The sequence below is a fragment of the Salvelinus fontinalis genome, chromosome 23 (genome assembly GCF_029448725.1).
Source record: "Salvelinus fontinalis isolate EN_2023a chromosome 23, ASM2944872v1, whole genome shotgun sequence".
Taxonomy (NCBI): Eukaryota; Metazoa; Chordata; class Actinopteri; order Salmoniformes; family Salmonidae; genus Salvelinus; species Salvelinus fontinalis.
The window spans coordinates 38,598,876-38,621,137 of NC_074687.1; the positions used below are offsets into that span (position 1 = coordinate 38,598,876).

At 40.4% G+C, this 22,262-nt stretch overlaps 1 protein-coding gene across 9 annotated transcripts in view; it reads right to left on the reverse strand.

Annotated features, from left to right (window-relative positions):
* The window catches only part of myo3b (myosin IIIB), a 104,533-nt gene that overhangs the window by 60,712 nt on the left and 21,559 nt on the right, over positions 1 to 22,262 (reverse strand). For all 9 annotated transcript variants that reach the window (XM_055878774.1, XM_055878771.1, XM_055878770.1 and 6 more), the window contains 14 exons: positions 15,971 to 16,126; positions 11,561 to 11,645; positions 11,338 to 11,454; positions 11,131 to 11,235; positions 10,870 to 10,953; positions 10,483 to 10,685; positions 10,282 to 10,380; positions 10,041 to 10,155; positions 8,395 to 8,521; positions 8,017 to 8,227; positions 7,019 to 7,166; positions 5,364 to 5,517; positions 4,542 to 4,630; positions 4,289 to 4,418 (listed from right to left, as the gene is read on the reverse strand). In XM_055878774.1, the coding sequence (XP_055734749.1) occupies positions 4,289 to 4,418; positions 4,542 to 4,630; positions 5,364 to 5,517; positions 7,019 to 7,166; positions 8,017 to 8,227; positions 8,395 to 8,521; positions 10,041 to 10,155; positions 10,282 to 10,380; positions 10,483 to 10,685; positions 10,870 to 10,953; positions 11,131 to 11,235; positions 11,338 to 11,454; positions 11,561 to 11,645; positions 15,971 to 16,126 (1,823 nt within the window). The remainder of the gene's footprint in view (positions 1 to 4,288; positions 4,419 to 4,541; positions 4,631 to 5,363; positions 5,518 to 7,018; positions 7,167 to 8,016; positions 8,228 to 8,394; positions 8,522 to 10,040; positions 10,156 to 10,281; positions 10,381 to 10,482; positions 10,686 to 10,869; positions 10,954 to 11,130; positions 11,236 to 11,337; positions 11,455 to 11,560; positions 11,646 to 15,970; positions 16,127 to 22,262) is intronic.

The following is a 22,262-nucleotide window of genomic DNA, read 5'->3' on the forward strand; positions in this document are numbered from 1 at the left end:
TGTGTTGTGCACAAGTCCACAAGCGAAGGGAATAGGTAAGAGGAGGAGAGCGTGTAGATGCTAGAAGGAATTATACAACGAGGGATGCTATGAAAGTGAACTGTGTGTGCAGGGGATTTGGGGTATATTCATTCCGCTGATTCTGTAGAAAAACATTTCTTAAACAGAAGCAAACGGAATGAAACTGGGATAAATCTACCTGAACTTGTCCAATAGAAACTCTCATTTCCAACTGTTTGGACTAATGATTTCACCCTAGATCAGCTAGATGCAGGCAAGAGTGTGCAAGGCTGTATTGAATGAGTCACTGTCTGTCACCTTGATTACTCCAATTTGTCTCTCGACCTGTGCACCTGATGATAAACATTAATTTGTCGGCTAGGTTGTAATAACCTCGTGATAGGGAAAATTCTGAGTATCATATAGTAGCCTAAACCTATCGATGTTACATTGAGCTAGGTGAATGGAATATGAATGACAGTCATCCAATATGCTGTAATAGAAATTAGAAATAAGGCCAAGGTCATAAAAAAAAATAACCGTCCTCCCTAATCTTAAACGGTACAGAGCGCCACTGACTCTGATGATAGAGATAAATGTGGAATAATCTGAAATGTGTAGTTCTGACTAGGCTCTTGAAGAGGTGATGATATTAAAGCCAAATAGTTATACATTTAGTTAACAATTTATTTAACAACCCCCTTTATTTAACAACCATTGAAAACGGCACATAGTTGACAATGGTTTTAGCGGAGCTGGATGTCTCCTTTCCCCCCAGCAGCCAAATCGAACACTGCACCGTATTGACGTTTTATTGATAACGACAGAAAGTATCCCTATGAATGTAACCCAGTGGGATGAAAGCCAGACTACTAGCAGAGAACAAAGAGCACAATGTGTCATCATGCTGCACGGCTGAAGGAACATGTCAGTTCTTCACAAGAGAAACTCTTAACACGAAGAGAGGAACATTGTACTGTCTTGGAGTTGTGAAAATGTTGAACCAATATGTAGCTTTCATTTCGTACATTTCAAACATCACAGTGGAATTAAGTGCAGTAAACTCGAGCCATTACATTTCTGTTGATGTGCAGTATGCACAACATTGGAACATTCAGCCCTGTCTGGTATGTGAATAAAAATAATTTGCAAGAAATTAAAATCAGTCTCTGTGATCACTTTCTTCTAGGACGTTTGAAATGTAAGCTTGTGTATATACAATGAAAGTTACACGGCCCTACACACAGTATTAGCATTTTCTCTGAAGTAAACTAAGGTTGCCACTAAAAAGAGTCGACTACAATGATACATGGCTAACATCCCAGAAATATAGATAAATATACATTATGTTAATAGAGTTTTAGTATCCGTGCCCATCTACACACTAGAGACTACTCTCCCATCCAATAAAAATATGCAAGTTAGGCAATTATAAATTACACACTATTTTACTTGTCATATTTTCACCAATAAGCCAAGGATACCTACCTAATAACTCAAAACGCACACAGATGATCCTGACACCAGTCATGTTCATATTACTGGGTTATTACTGTACATACAACATGGCTTATGTATGTACATACTAAAAGCCCTGTGAAGTACATAATGCATATTAATATGGTGTGAGAAAGCAGAAATATATTGACTTCTGAGGTACAGTAGATGAATACGAGGAACCATGCACCATAGAAATATAATTAGATCACTATGCCCTGCAGTCTGGTCTGGCAGAGTGAGGGCTGTCATAAGGTGCCATGGTTGTGTGCACTGTGATCTGCTGACACTAACCCTAAGGATACATACAAATCCTCTGACCGCAGGCCTCCCAGGCCTCACCGGACCATACACAGCTCAGCCAATTCAAGCACTCTGATCTGAGGGATCTGGGAAAGACCCTGGCTTAGAGGAATTTGTCCATGCAAATACATCCTATTTCCTCTGACAAAACCCCACCACATGCCCAAACCTCAAGGACCCTGCCTGATGAGATTATTCTAGGCAAAAGTGGTCCAACTATTCTGGCAAGGAAAGCTTTTCACTTTTTGGTTCCGCACGACTCTCAAGAAACTCTGCGTGTAATCACATCTTACTTATCAATATGCAACATTTCAATTTATTTCAACATTTCTAGACCAGTCCCATTCCCAATTAGTAATATTTACTGTAATGTTCCAGGCAGTAAAGTGTTCACAGTATCTTCAATCATTTCGTATCCGAGATATCATTTGATAACAGTAAGGGTCACTTGCTTTGGTTATCTTGCCTCTGAATTATAATTTGATATTCACATTTGATAAGACAGATAAAATATAGTCATGTAATCTCTATGTGTGGTGCCTCGTTCCAGACCCATCAATGTCCTTAAATCTCAAAAGTTAACATGAGGATCAACGAGGCTGACACCTAGTGGTCATAAAAAGAGCCATCCGGTTGATACAGTATTCACAACTTCACAGCATAGAACTAAACCACCCGGGTTAAATAGATTTTCATCTGATCCCACAGATAGCAGTAATTTCACAGATAACACTGCCTCTATAATATGAACTAAAATGCAAATTAAATTCCCCCAGATTTTACCCTGAAGAATCGAATTATCATCTTCCTCTGCTATTTTTCACTTAAAAGGGGACTCAAGCTTTTCCCACTTGATAAGCAGAAGTAGATTGTCTCATAGCTGTTATCTTATGTGATCATCTCTACCCTCATGAAGTGTCAAGAAGACGGGACCTCTTTATCATAAGGATGGTGAAGATTGAGTGAGGGCACCCTGTAGACATTTTTTAAAAGAGATGAGTTACGGAGGAAGATTCCATAACTGACGCACTAGACACTATTAACTCCCGAGTGGCGCAGCGGTCTAAGGCACTGCATCTTAGTGCAAGAGGCGTCACTACAGTCCCTGGTTCGAATCCAGAGTGTTTTACATCCGGCTGTGATTGGGAGTCCCAAAGGGCGGCGCACAATTGGCCCCGCGTTGCCCGGTTTTGTCCGGGGAATTGTAAATAAGAATTTGTTCTTAACTGACTCGCCTAGTTAAATAAAGGTTAAATAAAAAAATATTAATAAAATAACAAAAACAGACGACAACAACAGTGGCTAGATTACAACTACACAACAATATAACACTTTTGCTGCAGTCAATCATGAAAATCCCAACTTGATACCTATTACCTACTATGCACTTGACCCAAAGACATTGCTGCAAATATGTCCCTTGTGTGTTGTGCTGTAGACAAGAAAGCCTTCGGATGAGCTGAACCAAATTAGAGGCTTTTAGGCCTAATTGACACTATGTCTGTACCCATGAATGGTGGACCACATCTCTGCTGTCACTCATTACTTTGGAGTACCAAAGTGCAGTGAATTCTCCCCCCCCGTTTCATTCTACCGAATTAACATTCAAATGGTAGTGTATTTTTCTGCAATCAAGAAAAGAGAAGGATGGCCATGGGCTCACCTTTTGCACTACCTCCCATTATTAAAACCTAGAGATTTAACACATGGATTTCTAATGGAGGCTAAACCAAGGTACACATCATAAATTGGAGCTGCTCTTAATTCGACTATAACTGAAAGCAGTCATAATATGGCTTAACTTAAGAAAAGTATGAAGTGCTGCATCTGGTAATTGAACACATCCATTAGCATTCCGGCTCAGCCAAGTGACCACGGGCACCAGCCACGGCTATTGACGAAGATATTACCACCTTCAGTTAACTGCACAGAAAAGACTGGAAAGAAGAGTAGCTTTTATGCTCTCTAAATACCGTTTCTTCATCCCCTGGGTATTTGGAAACCTTATCACAAAAAATATCCCGCTGCTGCACAATCTGTAGATAGCAGCAAGCAGCAGGAAACCAAAAGGGACAGCTTAGTGAAAATAAAAACAGAGCCCTCCATGGGGAGCTGAGCCTCTCAGGAGATAATGGAGACTGGAGATTTATTCACACACAGTATCGGATCGCAGAGAGAGAGAGGGGATTTGAGTGGAGGACCAGGACGCTGTCGCGTCCGGAGAGTCTTTAAAAAAAATTACCTGAATGTTTATGGAGACATGAACCCTAGGAACAAACACACACTCACACAACACCGCCATCGGCTCCCCAATAACTTTCTACCACAGTGTAAACAGAGTGAAGATTACTTAGTTGTTTGTACAAAATAGGGAAGTTTCCAAGTTCCTGTGTGGAATATGGTGCAGTAGTGTAATACCACTCCAAAGGAGTAAACTGCTGATGATAATGAATTCTACAACACTTATATCACAACTCTTGACACCTACCTGTTTTTGTCAACGGACTTGAAAACAGCTGCTGCAGAAGTTTGTTCTCTGATGTTCTCAGAACCACAACGATGTCTGCAGGGAGAGTGTCTCGGTTCTTCTCAAGAAACCCGTTCACATTGTACAACACCTGTGTGACAGCACAGGGACAGTCAACTCAAACCACACTTGACAAAAGACGACCTAACCAACTGTATCAGTGGGCAAACAGCAATGAAACATACTGATCCATACATACTGCGGTGATCTATACCTTGCCAGCATAATGCTGAATTCCAAAGCAGAGCTCAAAACGTTTTGGTCTCCAGAAGTACTTGTAGCGGAGATTGTCCTCAAATTTATCTGAAGAGAAAACATATTTTGTGGATAATATAAAATAATATATAAACTGCTTGATCCAGCATAGATATTTTCAGAGCCTTCTACGTAAGGCTTCTTTCTAAGACTTTGATTGTTTTAGTACACATGGACTTGAATCGGTCTGCTTGTGAGGCCATGTGTATATATAGTCTCACAAGGCTATATACAGTTGAAGTCGGAGGTTTACATACACCTTAGCCAAATACCTTTAAACTCAGTTTTTCACAATTCCTGACATTTAATTCTAGTAAAAATGACCTGTCTTAGGTCAGTTAGGATCACCACTTTATTTTAAGAATGTGAATGTAAACACACTCACGCTACATTGACACTCACATAAAACCTACACACATTCACATACACTACATATGCACACACATAACAGACACACGCATACCGACAAAACACACACATTTACACTCATAATTTGCTGCTGCTACTCCGTTCTTAATTTGACTCTTATTATTATCTATCCTGATGGCTAGCCACTTTACCCTGCCTTCATGTACATATCTACCTCAAATACCTATTTATGCACATTGATCTGGTGCTGGTACTGTATATAGATCCATTCTTGTGTAATTTATTCCTCTTGTGTTACTTTTTTAAAACTGTGCATTTCTGGGAAGGGCTCATAAACAAGCATATCACAGTTAGACTACAGCCATTGTAATCAGTGTATGTGACAAATACAAATGGATTTGATTCGTCTTACCCACTAGGGTCTGGTCGGTGGCCTGGGGGAAGCGGCTCTCCTCATCCAGCAGAGAGAGTAGGCCCATGGGCTTCTGGAGGAACATGTCCAGGATAGGACGGTTGTCCTCATACTCCACCAGGCTGGCATCCACCCCCTCGCTCTGGTACTCCATCTAATTAAAACACACAGAATTTAGAACATTGCACAGTTAATGACTTCACTAAATAACCCAATTAAACAATCTAGGCTAAATAGGATTTGTGCATGTTTGTTTTTTTTAGTTAAAAAAAAAAAAATACAGTCCTTAAGCAACAGCACCACTGTGATGCAGAGAGACACTCCAGTTACTAGTTCTAAAGTCAGTCGCTGAAATTATACAGAACTGTTCTGAAATAACAGATAGAGCCACGTTCTAATTCATAATTTAGTTCCATTCGTAAATAACCCAGAGTCATATCACATTATTGCATCTGCTTAATTTAGATCAAAAAGTTATTTTAAATATATATTTTACTAATAAAGTGGAACCAATGGATCTTAACCGTCCTCATGTTTAAATCATTAACTTAGAATAATCAGCTTCTGTGTACCACTGGATTGAAGCCATTTTCACATTATAAAAATCCCTTTTCCGCTAAGCACTAGCGCTACATCGAAAGCAACTAATACTTCTACGTAACAAATCATGCAAGAAAGTTGCCTAGTTAAGAACCAGGAATTAAGTATGCCTAGTTAAGCCTTGGTAAAGTAAATATACAGAACAGTTTCAGAACACAACCCCAATATAGTTCAGTTCTTCTCTATTCATTAGACTGAATAAAGTGATCACTTTATAAATACCAACTCTCTCTAATTCCCTTGAGAGGAATTGCTAAAGAGCTAACATTAAGACAAAAGGACACAAGAGCAAAAAGTGCTCTTGATTAATGTCTATACAGTGTTGTCAGTGAAAATGAAAAGCTCCCACACTCCAGGGTAAAAAGCTTAATTAAATCAATTAAAGATGCACTATGCAGAAATCGCTCCGCCATTTCCTGGTTGTTAAAATTCTAATAGCTCGCCTAATTTAAGTTATGTGACAAAACAAGCAAGTATAGCGCAGAGAGAGAATCATTGTACCATCTAAACCGCTATTAAATATATTTTCCATATCCAAAAATATTGTATTTTCAGCTGTTTGAAGCTGGTGTACAAAACCGAAAGCAAAAGAAGCAAAAATGAAACTTAAGAACGGGAAGCATACAAATAGCGCACATAGAACAGATCTACCGCTTCTTAGACTTGCTTTCAATGAGAATGACAGATTTATAACACAGATTTCTATGTGAACTTGGTCAGGTTGCCCAAAAAGTTATAATCTCTAGTATGTATGGATGAAAAACATTCATGTTAACGTCATATAAAAGCTATAAAGAAGATAACGCTGGATTACAATGTGTCATTAAGAGACACTTCCTCCATGATTGATGAACAAGCCGGCATACTATATCGCGACTTTAAATATACAAAATGATGCTCAACAAAAATGGTCAACATGTACTACACACAACAAAAGGACATTTTCAGCAAAATCTAGTATACCTTCAATTGTCATTGTTAATGGACTTACTGGAGTTAGAGAAACAATTCATCTAGATTCTCTAAAACATGAGCCACCCCATCTGCAGGCTCACCTGTTCCAGGGCAAAAATGTGTTGGTTGAAGTAAAACTGAATCTGTTCATTTGCAATGTTGATGCAGAGTTGCTCAAAGGAGTTCTTCTTGAAGTTCTCGAATCCAAAGATGTCCAGGATTCCCACATTCATGCCACTTTCTGCCGCACTTCAAAGGGGAAAACCAGGACAGACAAACAAAGTTCATCTTGTGTGGAACTGTGTGAACCACAATGACTTATGAAACTTTAACGATGAAAAAAGTTCAACCCAAATACAGAATATTTTGATCTGAATGGCCAATTCTACTGTTACGGGGGAGTCCTAATGAACTTTTAAACAAAAGTGCTGAATGTTCAGAGATCCTTGACTATGATCAGTTAATCATAAAATGTTAATTGCTGGCAAGGGTTGTACAAACAGATTGATACTAAAGTCTGTATTTAACTGTGATCGACACAATCGACACAATACTTCATTTAGGCCTACACTAAATACAGAGCTTACAACACATACGCACAGAGTGATTTCACTTTTTATTGCTAAGATCGAGAGACATCATTTCCCATAATCCCTTTCATTAACAAGACATTAGAGGACACCTTTTGTCTTGGTTAACAGGTTATTAATGGCAATAACAGAGTGTACAGATGACTGGAGTGGAAACAGACCCTGTGGGCCTTCTACAGCTCAGAGAGAGAAGATGACTCCCTGACAGTCCACGCTCACATTTATGAGGGAATTCTTTTGGATCAATGAACAACCCTTTACAGTCTCTCTGAAGTCTTTTTAATCATCAGAATATTATTTCCTCAGCACGTAACTCTGCATAAAACATTTACTCTACTTATTTTTCTCCCTTTCTTGTCTTGTGATGTCCATTGCTATTCTACTCCACGAGGTTGGTTCTCTACTCAGACGTAAAGGTCACTAGAGCTTAATTATATGCAACAGCATCCACACACACGGTAGTGTGAAGCACAGTGCAACAACCAAAGACAGAGATACCTTACACTTACCAGATATTCATATCAGGCTGCAGGAGGGCATTGATGCGGTTGACTATCCAGCTGAAGAGGCGTCCGTACAGAGCCTTGGACATGGCGTCCCGGACATCGGTGGCTTTGTCTACAGTATTGGTGCGGATGATTGTCTCTCCACGGGTCACCACACAGTGGGACGTCAGGGCCTCCGTGAGCTCCTCAGGGCCGATGCAGAGCAAGGCCGCAGCTGAGGGACAGGGCAGGTTCATGTCACAGTCACACAGAGTAGCAAGGAAACAACCATTCAGCCATATTGTGTAGATACAAAAAGAGGTGGTAATCTTACTATCAATTCTTAACCTGAGCAAGAAAAAAATGGTGTTTGCTAATAACACTGAAGTACAGTTGTCTTACCATTTTCCAAGGCCTCAACATTAGGCACTTCACTTTTATCAGTCTGGTGTTGGGAAGTAATGGCAGTGAATTCAATATTTCCTGTATTCAAAATGGCGCAGAGAATTCTGTATACAGAATTGACCTCCTATTAAAAAATGAAGCACAGAAATCAGTGTACAGTGAGTGAAGAAATGCTATGGATATTTAGACACAGTACCAGTCAAAAGTTTGGACACACCTACTCATTCAAGGGTTTTTCTTTATTTTTGCTATTTTCTACATTGTAGAATAATAGTGAAGACATCAAAACTATGAAATAACACAAATGGAATCATGTAGTAACCAAAAAAGTGTTAAAGAAATCAAAATATATTTTAGATTCTTCAAAGTATCCACCCTTTGCCTTGATGACAGCTTTGCACACTCTTTGCATTCTCTCAACCAGCTTCATGAGGTAGTCACCTGGAATACATTTCAATTAACAGGTGTGCCTTGTTAAAAGTTAATTTGAGGAATTTCTTTCCTTCTTAATGCGTTTGAGCCAGTTGTTTTGTGACACGGTAGGGTTGGTATACAGAAGATAGCCCTATTTGGTAAAAGACCAAGTCCATATTAAGGCAAGAACAGCTCAAATAAGCAAAGAGAAACGACAGTCCATCATTACTTTAAGACATGAAGGTCAGTCAATCAGGAACATTTCAAGAACTTAAAGTTTCTGCAGTCGCAAAAACCATCAAGCGTTATGATGAAACTGGCTCTCATGAGGACCGCCACAGGAAAGGAAGACCCAGAGTTACCTCTGCTGCAGACGATAAGTTCATTAGAGTTACCAGCCTCAGAAATTGCAGCCCAAATAAATTATTCACAGAGTTCAAGTAACAGACACATCAACTGTTCAGAGGAGACTGCATGAATCAGGCCTTCATTGTCAAATTGCTTCAAAGAAACCACTACTAAAGGACACCCATAAGAAGAGACTAGCTTGGGCCAAGAAACACAAGCAATGGACATTAGACCAGTGGAAATCTGTCCTTTGGTCTGATGAGTCCAAATTAGAGATATTTGGTTCCAACCGCTGTGTCTTTGTGAGACGCAGAGTAGGTGAATGGATGATCTCCACATGTGTGGTTCCCACCGTGAAGCATGGAGGAGGAGGTGTGATGGTGTGGGTGTGCTTTGCTGGTGACACTGTCTGTGATTTATTTAGAATTCAAGGCACACTTAAAAAGCATGGCTACCACAGCGATACGCCATCCCATCTGGTTTGCGCTTAGTTGGACTAACATTTGTTTTTCAACAGCACAATGTCGCAACACACCTCCAGGCTGTGTAAGGGCTATTTGACCAAAAAGGAGAGCGATGGAGTGCTGCATCAGATGAACTGGCCTCCACAAAAGAGTGAAGGAAAAGCAGTGCTCAGCATATGCAGGAACTACTTCAAGAATGTTGGAGATGATTGGGTTACTACATGATTCCATTTGTGTTATTTCATAGTGCTGATGTCTTCACTATTATTCTACAATGTAGAAAATATTAAAAATAAATAAAAACCCTTGAATGAGTAGGTGTGTCCAACCTTTTGACTGGTACTGTATGTTCTCAGACAAGGCAAATAAAAATAATGTTCACACATTTGCTTTATAATGAACAGAGAAACTACCTACCTCGTCAGTGAAGCCAATGATGCGGAAACAGTCCTGAATGGCATCAAACTGCTCCTTGTACAGTTTACTGGAGACAATGTCCTGCATCACTTTGCCATGTTGATTTTCAATATATCTAGACAGAAACACAGTTTTCAGTGCCAGTTTCTGCATTAGTCAAGTGATAGGAAATAACTCACTGTATTCAGGCTATATTGAGGTGCCAAGTAATCAAAGGCAAGTAAAGTGATGAAATGCTAACCTGGGGGGTTTCTTGTCAGGTAATTTGTACTTCTTCAGCTTCTCTTGGTGATATAGACCGGCATAGATGTAGTAGAATATGTGGAAGTTTTTCTCTCCCCTAAGAGCATAAAGAGAAACGGTTAGCCATCTAGCCAGTTAACTTCAATTGAGGATGACAGTTGTGATGAATAATATCCCTAGCACATCTTTCCATTCTTACGTGGCCTGTTTGATGACCCTGGACTTCTCCAGCAGGTACTCTGAGATCTTGGCCCCCATGACGGCCCCGGTGGGGGTAAACTTCATCTCCAGGTACTTCCCAAAGCGACTGGAGTTGTCGTTAATGGCCGTGCACGCGTTGCCAAACGCCTCCACCAGGGGATTCACCTGGAGGATCTTCTCCCGCAGCGTCCGATTGTTTGCCTGGAATCACAGTCAATATTTTTGGGGGGCATAACTCCCTCCAGAGACAACACAAACTAAATGTGTAGGACTGAATCTATCAGTGTCCAGTCTGTCCATTCAATAATGAATTCCACTGAGGTTCAATATTTATGAACATGATGATGGACTGACAGCACCAGATTTTTTAGTAGACAAGCAGTACCTTTCCCAGAAAGGTGAGATGCTGGACAATCAGATGGGCACTCTCTGTCTTCCCAGCTCCACTCTCCCCACTGATGATGATGCACTGAAACATAAGGACACATCAACAACTTTGTCATCGGGATGTCTCTAACAAGCACATCACTAGATCTCTACACAAAGAGAATATTTTTGTTTAACGCCAATGATAACATTATCCATATGAACCTGCATATCACTAAATAGGACTTCCTCACACAAAGTGTATCCCCCCCTCAAGTACCTGGTCTTTGCAGAAGGTCACCATGCCCTGGTATGCTGCATCAGCAGTAGCAAAGATGTGGGGAGGATTGTCTGCTCGCTTCACCCCATGGTACAGCTTAGAGAACTGTGAACAGACACCCCACATTAGAATATCAATACCGTTCTGTCTTTACAGAGGTGTGAAGAGGAATTATGGCACACAATGGCACTGCCGTAGCAAACAAACCTGTGGAGAGTAGATGCTTAGAGTTTGAAAAGGATTGAGAGCGATGAGGATGTCTCCAACGTATGTGTATATCTGCAGCTCGTCATATCTCTTCGAGAGGTGTTTGATGATGGTCTCCTGTGGAGAAGAAGAACACATACAGTGGGTACTGTGTACAATACCTACATGATTCACATACCGTCCTCTAGTCCAACAACAACGAAGTCAAAGTATGAAATCTTACCTCATCTAAAAACTCCAGGTTCACCAGATCATCATCAGGACTCGTCTCTATTATGAGTGTTTTACGAGTATTGATTCTTTCATGCCTGTTGGAGTAAAGGACATAATACTGGGTTAGAAAGCATTACAGTGACGAAAGAATACAGATACATTACTAATACTAATCTGGATATAAAATCCATTCATTTAGATGGGTTGCCGGTTGGCCCATAAGGGTGTTCCCCAGGGAGATCTCCACCATCATCACAGGCTGTGATTGCACTTCATCTCCGTTTGACCTATCACTCTACAATGGGGCCTACCGGTCAGAGGTCAGCCCGGAGGCAACTGCCTCATTGGGATTATGCAAACCCCCAAGGGCCTATTGCGGTGATGTTTGTTTGTGTGTGTGTGTGTGTGTGTGTGTGTGTGTGTGTGTGTGTGTGTGTGTGTGTGTGTGTGTGTGTGTGTGTGTGTGTGTGTGTGTGTGTGTGTGTGTATTTGTGTGCACATGTAAGCGAATAGAGCACTTTTGTCAAAAACATCAAGCTCTAAAATAAAAGTTATCACCACTTAAATATTGCACCCAGAAATTCCAGTCAAGTTCAGATACTAAACCTAACATGAACAATGAAATGGACCAACATGTCAGTCACAGAGTGTATCTATTCTATGATAATAAATAATAGATACACTGAGTGTACAAAACATTTCCATGACATAGACTGACCAGGTGAATCCAGGTGAAAGCTATGATCCCTTATTGATGTCACTTGTTAAATCCACTTCAATCAGTGTAGATGAAGGGGAGAAGACAGGTTAAATAAGTATTTTTAAGCTTTGAGACAGTTGAGACATGGATTGTGTATGTGTGCTATTCAGAGGATGACAAGACAAAAGATTTAAGTGCCTTTGAACGGGGTATGGTAGTAGGTGCCAGACGCATCGGTTTGAGTGTTTCAAGAACTGCAACGCTGCTGGGTTTTTCACGCTCAACAGTTTCCCGTGTGTATCAAGAATGAGGCTGTTCTGAGGGTAAAAGGGGATGCAACTCAATATTAGGAAGGTGTTCCTAATGTTTTGTACACTCAGTGTATATGAAGTGAATAACGTAATAGTAAATCCATCCTACGAGTGAACAATGATTTCCTATTTTGGAAGATTACATATCACAACATAGGCACAGACACATGCATATACACACACGATAACATGCGCACTATACACACACGTACACATGGATTTTGTGTTGTAGATATGTGGTAGTGGAGTAGGGGTCTGAGGGCACACAGTGTGTTATGAGATCTGTTATGAATGTATTGTAATGTTTTTAAAATTGTAGGACTGCCTTAATGTTGCTGGACCCCAGGAAGAGTAGCTGCTGCCTTGGATCCATAATTAACAAATATTCTGAGTAGAAATCCTACAGAAGTTCAACAGGGAAACATAATGTCACAAGTGCCAATGGAGCACTGTGTAGTATGGAATCCTCAACACTTTCTTCTCCAGAGACATCCCTTCTGAAAAAGATTACAGGCCCTCAGCTTGTACCTTCTCTTACTTCGAAGCATGATACATGTTGTAAACCATTCCACCAACTTAAATCTGCCTGTCTCCTGTCTGTGCAGTGTGCTGATCTTTGGCACCAGTGACTAAAACTGAGAAAGCACAGTTCCTTTTCCTTCAAGCCTCTAATCTCATTATGCACTTTCACTGTGGACAGGGACATAAGATCACCATCTCACCACACACACACTCTGGAGTAAACAAACACATGGCATGGCATCAATACTCTCTCTCATTTAATGGCACGTGTACTTAGCTCTTTTCTTTAGGGACACGGAAAAGTATTCCACCAACAGATCATTGGAGAAATAACAAGGTAAACAGATTCGTTTTGCAAACACAAACAACAGTTTTTTAATAAAAGCTCATGGCATACCAGATATAAATCATTCAAAATTCTTAATTCAGTGATAATGCGACCTGCAAGGTTGAACAGTTAGCATTTTCCACAAGTAAATCAATCTGAGACTAAAGTGTTTTATTCCCTCATTGGTTTAATCATATGGGTGGAGGGCTGCTCTGTCCTAAATGCTCCTCGTTGTCACACTGTTAAAAGATCCATTGGGATAAAAAGCTTTTCTTAATCTAACTTTGAGTCAGCACAATCACTCATATCAAATTAGTTCCACTCCCCTAACTTCTCTTTAATCACATCATTTTCATAACTTCGACTACACATCATACACTATATATACAAAAGTGTGTGGACACCCTATCAAACTAGTGGATTCGGATATTTCAGCCACACCCATTGATGACAGGTGTATAAAATTGAGCACACCGCCATGCAATCTCCATAGACAAATATTGGCAGTATAATGGCCTTACTGAAGAGTTCAGTGACTTTCAACGTCAGTTCATCAAATTTCTGCCCTGCTAGAGCTGCCCTGGTCAACTGTAAGTGCTGCTATTGTGAAGTGGAAACATCTAGGAGCAACAACGGATCAGACGCAAAGTGGTAGGTCACACAAGCTCACAGAACTGCTGGGTGCTGAAGCGCACAGCGAGTAAAAATCGCATGTCCTCAGTTGCAACACTCACTACCACGTTACAAACTACCTCTGGAAGCAACGTCAGCACAATAACTGTTCGTCGGGAGCTTCAGAAAATGGTCTTCCATGGCCAAGCAGCCGCACACAAGCCTAAGATCACCATGCGCAATGCCAAGAGTTGGCTGCAGTGGTGTAAAGCTCGACGCCATTGGACTCTGGAACAGTGGAAATGCGTTCTCTGGAGTGATGAATCACGCTTCACCATCTAGCAATCTGACAGACGAATCTGGATTTGGCGGATGCCAGGAGAATGCTACCTGCCTGAATGCATAGCGCCAACTGTAAAGTTTGGTGGAGGAGGAATAATGGTCTGGGGCTGTTATTTGTGGTCTGGGTTAGGCCCCTAAGTTCCAGTGAAGGGAAATCTTAATGCTACAGCATACAATGACATTCTAGACGATTCTGTGCTTCCAACTTTGAGGCAACAGTTTGGGGAATGCAATTCCCTGTTTCAGCATGACAATGCCCCCATGCACTCAGCAAGGTTCATACAGAACTGGTTAGTGGAGATCGGTGTGGAAGAACTTGACTGGCCTGCACAATCCCATCGAACACCTATGGAATGAATTGGACTTCCGACTGTGAGCCAGGCCCAACCGCCCAACATCAGTGCCCGACCTCACTAACACAGAACCCAAACCGGCTGCGCGTGTGCGCAATCGTGCACTATCTTGCATAAATGTATTTTGTCCCCCTACACCAAACGCGATCACGACAGGCAGGTTAAAATATCAAAACAAACTCTGAACCAATGACATTAATTTGGGGACAGGTCGAAAAGCATTAAACATGTATGGCAATTTAGCTAGTTAGCTTGCACTTACTAGCTAATTTGTCCTATTTAGCTAGCTTGCTGTTGCTAGCTAATTTGTCCTGGGATAAAAACATTGAGTTGTTATTTTACCTGAACTGCACAAGGTCCTCTACTCAGACAAATTAATCCACACATAAAACGGCTAACCGAATCGTTTCTAGTCATCTCTCCTCTTTCCAGGCTTTTTCATCTTTGAACTTATTTGGTGATCGCATCTAAACTTTCATAGTTTTACCACGACTACCGGCAAAACAGTTTGTCTTTCAATCACCCACGTGGGTATAACCAATGAGGAGATGGCACCTGGGTTCCTGCTTCTATAAACCAATGAGGAGATGGGGGAGGCAGGACTTGCAGCGCGATCTATGTCAGAAATAGAAAGGAGTTCTATTTTAGCCCTTGGCGTCGCAGACGCTCGTTGGCGCACGCGAGCAGTGTGGGTGCAGTAATTGAATAATATGGATTTCAAAATGTATTTTGCGATGCTCGCAACGCTACGTATCCGGTCTGGTCAGCATGTAATGCTCTTGTGGCTGATTGGAAGCAAGTCCCCGCAGCAATGTTCCAACATCTAGTGGAAAGCCTTCCCAGAAGAGTGGAGGCTGTTATAGCAGCAAAGGGGGGACCAACTCCATATTAATGCCCATGATTTTGGAATGATATGTTCAAAGCAGGTGTCCACATACTTTTGGTCCCGTAGTGTATCTGTTACACTAGTTTGGACGAACACAACAGTTGAAGGAAATGAAACCCTGCCACCCACTGGTGAGAAAACACATCTCATCTCAGCATTTTATCCAGTTCACTCTGTCTTGCTCCATAGCATTGTCTCTCCAATGTAGATTAATTAATCAGCAATAACAGATACATAACATCATTGATTGATAGATTTAACAGATGTCATCTCAGAGAGATACATCAATGAGATCTGCAGAGGGGATTGATTCAGAATTCTTTAACTGAGAATGTTAGCATTTCTCTGGGTAGACGACACACTTACTTGGTCTTGAGTTTGCAGCCCAGGTCTTGTTGCTCGCAGATTAGTGTGGACAGCTGTTGACCGAGAGCCATTTCTTTGCCATGGGCCTGCTTAATGAAGGGGTGTTCCAAGAGGTGGGTCACAGACGGACGAGTCTCAAAATCCTTTATCAGACACCTGTGTAGCGAGAGAACGCAATTACAACATCATAATACATAATAAAAAAGTAAAAGTACAACCTTTTTTGGGGTTTAAACCCTCTGATCACTAATTCACTGATCACTAATACAATGACCTGAACATTTTACAAAGCGGATTTTTCTGGATGATCTCTGACACGAGTGTGTTCAGTAGGGTGCTTCTATGGAGCTTCTCATCAGTGCTTCTGTGTCTGGGTGACTGACCAATGTGTCCCCTCTTTGAGCACCACATGGTCTGGTCATCACCATGGCCCCCATTGCAAACAGGTCTGTTTCTGGATGGCCCCTATCTGCCCTGTGCAGTGTTTACTCAGAGACCACTTTTTGTCATAGTGGTCATATCCCAGCAAACCGGGAACATTCCCAGAACATTAGCTAATATTCCCATTAAGTTCTAGTTAGGGTTTTATCTAACATTAGGATGATAACATCCCCAAAACATTATTTTTTATACAAATAAAAAATAATTCTCAAAATGTTTTAAATAAAATATCCTTGGAATGTTCTCTTAACATTCACTAAAATGTTGTGCACAACATCTGTAACCACCACAGGACATTTCCCAAACATTCTCATTAAGTTTCCAGGTAATGTAATAACACAATGTACCAGTAATATTTTAGAACATACTGCTGCAACAAAATGTGAGAGCAACGTTCTGGGAACATCAGGCATATGTTTTATACAAACATTGTATAATCATCAGTACAACTGGACTGTTTTTGTGTTATGAGAAGAACATTTGCAGCAACATAACGAATGTTCTGGGAACTTTCACAGAACCAATTTTGGTTAGCTGGGATGTCACTATTCTACTGCCTTTACATTATGATATAATTAATATGACATATTTTCAATCCAGAGGCAATACACTGTTGTTCAAATAACTTTATATCATAAGTAAAATAATTTGTAAAATATGTAGTCCATTGACATGGTGTGATACCGTTTCAAATAGTGAGGGTATTTAAACCAGCTGCCTAGCACTCCATTTGAAATGCATGTTATTTTAAAACAAAATTATTCTGAAAAGACGTTACCAATAGTCATCGCACTGTATCTATCCCTTTCATTCAGAATATCCATCATTCCGTACCTAATCTAAACACTTAAACGCCTGAATATGTTTTGGTGTACTGCAACACAACAATGCAGGCAGGCGAGAGATAAGAGAATAATACCAATCTGACTCGTGCTACCTAATCTAGGCTGAAATTCTGCTTGCTCTTTCTATCAGTTTTTATGCTCTGGAAATTCATTCATAGAATTCATTAGTGTCAGGACATTAAGCAGAGGCTGCAGCCATTAGCTGAGCTGTGCAGCCAGGATGCTAAACATCAGGCCACTTTGTTATAAAAGGCAGCTCTTTTGGCTGCACAGGGACAGACACTGGTGATGCATTTATTATCGAGAGCAATGACAGTAGTTACCTACCCACCCGCACACACACTGGTCTGGCTGAGAGCTGGAGAGTCCTCACAAACAGCCTGCCAGGCCTGATAACATTGTCCATGCTCCACACATTGTAGCCTGGTGGGCTTTGTTTGAGGAGATTATTTCTGATCTGATATCATACAATCCATTACCTCATACTCATGAGAAAGAGAGAGAAAGATTTAAAAAAGCACCTAATAAAATGCATTGTATCTAAATATGGAAAATGGTCAAATAGAAGAGGATGCATTACTATAAGACAGGGATCATCAACTATAAACAGCTGCGGGCCGATGTTTTCTTGAGCGGATGGTCAGTGGGCCAGAAAATCATTACAAATCATTTGTAAACCGCAAATTGACGGAAAGAAGCCCAAACAGATATAATATTTCACTAAAACATAATCATTTGAAACCTTGCTTACAATCTGGAACAGGTTTCCAAAATGTAAATCACTTGGCGCTGATTTGCTTAATGTTTTTGCTCAGAAAACTTGGTGAGGACAAATAAAATCGCCATCAGTTGGGGAACCCTGCTATAAGATGTTTCATTACATTTTTTGGGACGAATCAAGTAAAGGTTGTATGAGCTGTGTTCTCTAAGAATGTTCTCTAACTGAGTTTAAGAGAAGCAATAAAGACGTCAGCAATCTCAATAAAGAAGGTAAAAAGGAAAACAATTGAGGCTCTTTACAATAAACAGAAAGTATTCACACCCCTTGACTTTTTCAAAAGTTTGAACCAAAAACCTATGTAATTTTTCAAGAAACAGAAACGGAAACAGAAACGAGAACGAAAGTAATCCGTACTAGGCCTCCCGAGTGGCGCAGTGGTCTAAAGGCCTTACTACAGATCCGGGTTCGATCCCGGGCTGTGTCGCAGCCTGCCGCGACTGGGAGACTCATGAGGAGGCGCACGATTGGCCCAACGTCGTTTGGGTTAGGGGAGGGTTTGGCCGGCTGGGATGTCCTGCACTAGCGACTCCTTGTTGCGGCCGGGCTCATGCACGCTGACTTCGGTCGCCAGCTGTACGATGTGTCCTCCGATACATTGGTGTGGCTGGCTTCCGGGTTAAACGAGAAGTGTGTCAAGAAGCAGTGCTGCTTGGCGGGGTCGTGTTTCAGATGACGCATGGCTCTCGACCTTCGCCTCTCCCAAGTCCGTACGGTGTACGGTGATGGGACAAGACTGTAACTACCAATTGGATATGATGAAGGGGTAAAAAGTACCAAAAAAAATCTATAAAGAAAGTGATCCATACTGTTCCGGAACAGAAACACATACTGTTCAACGGGACAGTTGTAAATCATGCAGCGCCTTGTGTCACCATTGCAGATTTTTAGAGAAACAACAAATGTTGGTACATATAAGTGTCTTATATCGGCTGAAAGCTTAAAATATTTTGAATATAACGGCACTGTCCAATTTACAGTAGCTTTTACTGCAAAAAAAATGCCATGCTATTGTTTGAGAGCTCCTAACAACAAAACACTTTTTTTCACCACGATAGGTTTGATAAATTCACCTCTGAAGGTGAAATGTGTACTTACATTCTGAAATTTTCCTCTGATTTATCATCCAAAGGGTCCCAGAGATAACATTAAGTGTTGTTTTGTTAGATAAAATCCTTTTTCATATCCTAAAAAGGTCCATATAGCATGCACGATCGATTTTGTATTTCCACTTGTTCAATTTGCAAAGAAAGGAATCTGTGAAAATCTAACTCTAAAACGTTGTTTCAACCAGACCAATCACGTTTGTATGTATTCCTCAGAGATCCTAGAACGTAACCAGACTTCACTATATCATTAGGGGTGTAGTATATCCTATAGGACACCATATTTGGTCAGAGAGTGACGCCTTCATGGCACACCGATGACGTGGGCAGTCTTCACTTGACCAACTCTAACTTAGTCAAATAAGCACCAATCGGGGTCAAACGAAGCTAGCTAGATAGCCAATGAGTTAGGATTTACGTGAGTATCTGGAAACCCTCTATCTGTGGTCAAATGTAGCTACTAACATTGTGCGACAGCATGGCTTTTCCTTTTGAACAAAAATTATAAGAATATTCAGTTATGAATTCATGAAATCTGGTTGTTTTGCAAATCTTGAACTGATAATATGGCTACTAATACTGGAAAAGCTAAGTCAAAGTCCAAGTATACAGATTTGACGATAATCTTGCAGAAAAATGTAATATGAATTCAAATGTCTCCTTCACGATTTGCCCAAATATACCTGGGTGACTTCACACTAAATGTCATGTAGTTCGCTCATACTTCAAGCTATCCATCTGAAACTTTGCACATATACTGCTGCCATCTTGTGGACACCATCGGAATTACAACCAGAGTGATGGCTAGAACTGGGACCTTTCTCTTGCATTTCAATGATGGTTGTAGAAAAGAAACAGTTGTTTTTTTCTTTGTATTTTCTTCTACCAGATCTATTGTATTATATTCTCCTACATTAAATTCCCATTTCCACAACCGTCAAAGTGTTTCCTTTCAAATGGTACCAAGAATATGCATTTCCTTGCTTCAGGGCTTGAGCTACAGGCAGTTAGATTTGGTATGGGGGCTATCCCTTAAGAATACTATAGGCCTAGTTATTAAGTTTCCCGTTGGATTTATTAACTAAAAAAAAGGTAGGAGGTTTTTTCAATTCTGGTGCTGCTCTGCACACACAAGAGTGTTAGCAAGCTAGCTCAAAGGACATTCAAAGTTCCTCCATAGGCTCATCGTAGGCATAATTATGTGGACATAGCCATTTCAGATAATGCATATCATAACAAGATGCCCAGCACTTCAAACCTCTTCCTCAACCCTCTCTTAGGTTATGGCTAGAAGGGATCCAGCTTTTGTCAAATTAAAGTCAAAACTACAAATTAATGAAAAATAAAAAGCTGAAATGTCTTAAGTTAACAAGTATTCAACCCCTTTGTTATGGCAAGCCTAAATAAGTTCAGGAGTAAAAATATGCTTGACAAGTGACATAATAATTTGCATGGATTTTTGAATGACTACCTCATCTCTGTACCTCACAAATACAATTATCTGTAAGGTCCCTCCGTTGAGCAGTGAATTTCAAACACAGATTCAACCACAAAGACCAGGGAGATTTTCTAATGCCTCGCAAAGAAGGGTACCTATGAAAGGGTTAAAAAAAAAAAAAAAAAAAAAAATCCCTTTGAGCATGGTGAAGTTATTAATTACACTCAGTTGTTGGAGAGGAAGGAAACCGCTCAGGGAATTCTCCATGAGGCCAATGGTGACTTTAAAACCGTTAGAATTTAATGGATGTGATAGGAGAAAACAGAGGATGGATCAACAACATTGCAGTTACTCCACAATACTAACCTAAATGACAGAGTGAAAAGAAGGAAGCCTGTACAGAAAATAAATATTAAAATATATGCATCCTGTTTGCAACAAGGCATGAAATAAATACTGTAAAAAAATAGCCTAAGCAACTCACTGTTTGCCCTGAATACAAAGTGTTATGTTTGGGGCAAATCCAATACAACACATTACGTACCACTCTCCATATTTGCAAGCATAGTGGTTGCTGCATCATGTGCTGGGTATGCTTGTAATCGCTAATGGAATAGAGCTAAGTACAGGCAAAATCCTAGAGGAAAAGCTTTTTACTAGACACTGGGAGATGAATTCACTTTTCAGCAGGACAATAACTTAAAACAAAAGGCCAAATCTACACTGGAGTTGTTACCAAGAAGACAGTGAATGTTCCTGAGTGGCCAAGTTACAGTTTTGACTTAAATGTACTTGAAAATCTATGGCAAGACTTGAAAATGGTTGTTTAGCAATGATCAACAACCAATTTGACAGAGCTTGAAGAATTTTGAAAAGATTCATGGGAAAATGTTGCACAATCCCGGTGTGGAAAGCTCTTAGAGACTTACTCAGAATGACTCACAGCTGTAATCGCTGCTAAATGTCTTTCTACAGTATTGACTCAGGGGTGTGAATACTTATGCAAATTAGATATCTCTATTTAATTTTCAATACATTTGCAAACATTTATAAAACACGCTTCCACTTTGTCATTATGGGTGAGAGAAAAAATATATTTGATCCATTTTGAATTCAGGCTGTAACACCACAAAATGTGAAATAAGTCAAGGGGTATGAATACTTTCTGAATGCACTGTAAATGAGAAATCAGCTTCTTTAGGGTACCTATAACACAACAGCACCAACTATTTGTTACTGTTCATGTGGGCCTTGAACCATCTCCTCAGCTCTCCAGCTTCACCAAATTTTCAAATAACAAGCCACACAAAAGGTACAACATCTTAAAGCAGGGCTTTTCTACATGCATTATGAAACAAAAAGGCCTGTGTGATAGGCCTTATGACAGGGGATCCATCCAAGCAAAGCTTTAACAATATTATAACGCAGTAGTGTACAGGTCATGCAACTCTACATTGGACTCAGCTACAGCTTCTAATCCATCTCTGACAGACCTGGTGCTATGATAAATGCACGACTAACACAAATAAATGAGTCTATTACCCCTAATGGTTATGGGTTCACAGCTCTACTGTTTGATGTTTCCATTATTAATAATGAATTAATAACCACTGCCTTTCAATCTATTCCACCACTAATAATAACACGAAATTCCCCCCCCCACAAATAACCCCAGAAGAAATAG